The sequence below is a fragment of the Oncorhynchus gorbuscha genome, unplaced genomic scaffold (genome assembly GCF_021184085.1).
Source record: "Oncorhynchus gorbuscha isolate QuinsamMale2020 ecotype Even-year unplaced genomic scaffold, OgorEven_v1.0 Un_scaffold_19567, whole genome shotgun sequence".
Taxonomy (NCBI): domain Eukaryota; kingdom Metazoa; phylum Chordata; class Actinopteri; order Salmoniformes; family Salmonidae; genus Oncorhynchus; species Oncorhynchus gorbuscha.
This window is the reverse complement of record NW_025760918.1, coordinates 529-1728: the sequence shown is the minus strand read 5'-3', so window position 1 is coordinate 1728 and position 1200 is coordinate 529. Positions and strand designations below refer to the sequence as shown.

The 1200-nt window shown below is 51.6% G+C and overlaps 1 protein-coding gene across 1 annotated transcript; it reads right to left on the bottom strand.

The window, feature by feature from the left end:
- Positions 1 to 227: 227 nt before the first annotated feature.
- Positions 228 to 913, bottom strand: LOC124030999 (hepatocyte growth factor-regulated tyrosine kinase substrate-like). Its single transcript, XM_046342072.1, has 3 exons — positions 762 to 913; positions 425 to 477; positions 228 to 320 (listed from the first exon to the last, which is right to left on the bottom strand). The coding sequence occupies exons 1-3, from the start codon at positions 898 to 900 to the stop codon at positions 243 to 245; spliced, it is 270 nt and encodes an 89-aa protein (XP_046198028.1). The 5' UTR covers positions 901 to 913; the 3' UTR covers positions 228 to 242.
- Between the last annotated feature and the right edge of the window lie 287 nt (positions 914 to 1200).

The window sequence follows — 1200 nt, the reverse complement described above, 5'->3', positions numbered from 1 at the left end:
GTCCGTCCTCCTGCCAGTCCGTCCTCCTGCCAGTCTGCCAGTCCGTCCTCCTGCCAGTCTGCCAGTCCGTCCTCCTGCCAGTCCGTCCTCCTGCCAGTCTGCCAGTCCGTCCTCCTGCCAGTCTGCCAGTCCGTCCTCCTGCCAGTCTGCCAGTCCGTCCTCCTGCCAGTCTGCCAGTCCGTCCTCCTGCCAGTCCGTCCTCCTGCCAGTCTGCCAGTCCGTCCTCCTGCCAGTCTGCCATGTTACCTTACCTTTCTAGTCATCACTCCAAACTGAACCCGGCAGCGATGACACTCCTCCGCATCCACCCAATCTGGAGCCTGGACACAGAGGGAGACATTAGAGGTCCTCCTAACAAGCTGAGAACATTCAGTAGTAAGGATGTATCGAACCAGAACAACACCAGTGAGAGGAAGACTCTTACTCTCTCTGCAGCAAACATGGCGTCACTCTCCTTGAACTCTGGAAACACGTGACCTGGAACAACAGGAGATGCAAGATGTCCAACAATACAGGACAAAGCTTTTTTTTAATACAAGATCAATATTTACTGTGACACTACTCCATTCTGTTTTGCTGTGTGTTAGTGACTGTGTGTCTGAATCCCAGATCATAGCCAACCTCCAGACCCGATGGAAAACCTGAGGACACCTGAGGAAGGAAGGGATGACAGCTGCCACTGTGTTTCCTCCACCGAGCCAATCTTCTCAGGTCTTCAGGAGTGTCTAGGGGGCTAGGGGCTGATCTGGGATCTGACTTACCCTCCACCTTCATGATCTGGTACGTGTCCTGAACCACCTTGTATTTGGGCTCGTTGCGGAAGGCGTGGGCCCAGGCCTGGATCAGGTAAAGGATCTTATTCCTCACGTTGGGCTCCGTCTGTTTCAAGGGGCAAAACATCACCACTCACTGAGTCACAGATACACTGTAGTACATCACCACTCACTGAGTTACAGTCACAGATACACTGTAGTACATCACCACTCACTGAGTTACAGTCACAGATACACTGTAGTACATCACCACTCACTGAGTCACAGATACACTGTAGTACATCACCACTCACTGAGTCACAGATACACTGTAGTACATCACCACTCACTGAGTCACAGATACACTGTAGTACATCACCACTCACTGAGTTACAGTCACAGATACACTGTAGTACATCACCACTCACTGAGTCACAGATACACTGTA